At 34.8% G+C, this 1,837-nt stretch overlaps 1 protein-coding gene across 1 annotated transcript in view; it reads left to right on the top strand.

Annotated features, from left to right (window-relative positions):
* The first annotated feature begins 1,613 nt into the window (after nt 1-1,613).
* The window catches only part of LOC106528015 (extracellular calcium-sensing receptor-like), a 5,218-nt gene continuing 4,994 nt past the window's right edge, over nt 1,614-1,837 (top strand). Inside the window, exon 1 of the mRNA XM_014023062.1 lies at nt 1,614-1,727. Within this exon, the coding sequence (XP_013878516.1) occupies nt 1,614-1,727 (114 nt within the window). The remainder of the gene's footprint in view (nt 1,728-1,837) is intronic.

Here is a 1,837-nt window from a genome sequence, read left to right as displayed (position 1 = left end):
AAAGTGAAGCAAGGGAATGAGGAGCAGCAGCCTTTGTGTGTGCATGCAGCCTCAGTTTTAGTCCAGAAGAGTGGAACTTACTTAATATATTCATGTTTATGTGCTGTCCAGAAAAAACACTTAAATATTACTGGTAAAAAATTATTAGCATTTACTTTTTTGTGCAGTAACATTGACATTTAATATATTGCGTATTGTTTATTTAGTAAATTCTAGTAGTTTAGAAATTTTGATTTTTTTTGTAAAATTTAAAAGAATAATTAAATAAATGTTACTACACCCATTTTTTACAGTGTGACAAAGAGGGCATGACTTTGATCGTGGATCATTTTACATAAATAGTGTGGTCAACTTTCTCAAAAAATACATTCAATTTAAAAAAAAAAGTCATAGCACATTTAACACAGTGGTAAATGTGCCAATATGTGTCTTTTGGATCAAACAAAGCTAAAAGAAAATAGGAATTAGTGTTATGACAACTGTGATGGACTTGCAACCTGTTCAGTGTGTGCCTCGCACCTCACATAGTGGTAACTGGATTTGGGCACCAGTGACAGTTGTGACCCTGAAAGGAAGAAGAGGATTAAGATAACCGATGGGTGTTATGTACAGTATGTTAGACTGTGCTGAGGTGACTTAAGCTTCAGGAACGTGTTTGTTTTTTTAAAGAAATACGTTGAAACAGTGACTTTTACTAGGTTATATAATTCCACACCACCAGCTTCTATAGCATGTCATTTGATGACAGCTCTACTGCAGACATCTTCAGGTTTTCAAGAAAAATACATTCATGAATTTGTATTGTCTATCTAAAATCCAAAGATCTAGTGTACATTTTTAAAGGTGGAAACAGTTAATTTCAACTTATTTCACATAAAGGATTTGTGAATAAACAAGATTTCAGTCTGCCATTAAACCCCTCCTCTTGCCCCACCCTGTAGTTCCATGAATAAACCTTTTTTTTAATCTATACAACTTAAGTAGATTTCAAATTAATAAATACCAGGTCAATCTTTTTTTTTTTTACTGTTTCATGTTGCAACAGGGTTCATTTGCTTACTCAGATGACATCATGTCCACACAAAGGTGGCCAGAACAGGGATGTGCACTTTTACAGCTACTGTTGTTGGTGTCTTTCTCACAGTCTGATGAGACTTTGTGCAGACAGAGAGGAGATCCTGAGATCCCTCAGCTGTCTAAAGATGGGGACGTTATTTTGGGGGGAATTTTCTATTTTCACAGCAGCTGGAAGAACAGAGAGAACTCTTATACAGAAAAACCTCTGCCTCTGGAATGCATCAGGTAATTGCACCACAAAATTTGTGTTTTGCAAAACGTCATTAAATGCAATGAATGCAATTATTTTGTTTACAACTTTTTTGAACTTTACCAATTTACAACAATTTTATGTATTACTGTCTAAAACAAGTTTAAATTTCAGAGAGTTCCAGTTTGCTCAAGCCATGCGTTTTGCCATTGAGGAAATCAATAACAGTACAGACCTCCTTCCAGGCATTTCTCTGGGATATAATATTTATGATACATGTGGTTCCACTGTCAAAAGCATAAAAGTTGCACTTGCTTTGAACAGCAATACTGATAATGTGTCTTCAATGTCTGAGGAGCCATGTAACAGACCTGTTAAAGTTCAGGCCATAATAGGAGAAACCTCCTCCTCTCCCAGCACAGCAATAGCTACTGTTCTTGGACCATTTCATATTCCACTGGTGAGTATATTTTATTAAATATATGTATACAGAACATTTTCATTTACCAGCTATGTGCAGTTGTGATTATGTGAAAAGTTTATTTGTATTTTTTTTCATCTGTTATAAAA

Source organism: Austrofundulus limnaeus, unplaced genomic scaffold (assembly GCF_001266775.1).
Source record: "Austrofundulus limnaeus strain Quisiro unplaced genomic scaffold, Austrofundulus_limnaeus-1.0 Scaffold356, whole genome shotgun sequence".
Lineage (NCBI taxonomy): Eukaryota > Metazoa > Chordata > Actinopteri > Cyprinodontiformes > Rivulidae > Austrofundulus > Austrofundulus limnaeus.
The sequence above is the reverse complement of the archived record's forward strand: the minus strand, read 5'-3'. Positions and strand labels throughout refer to the sequence as shown.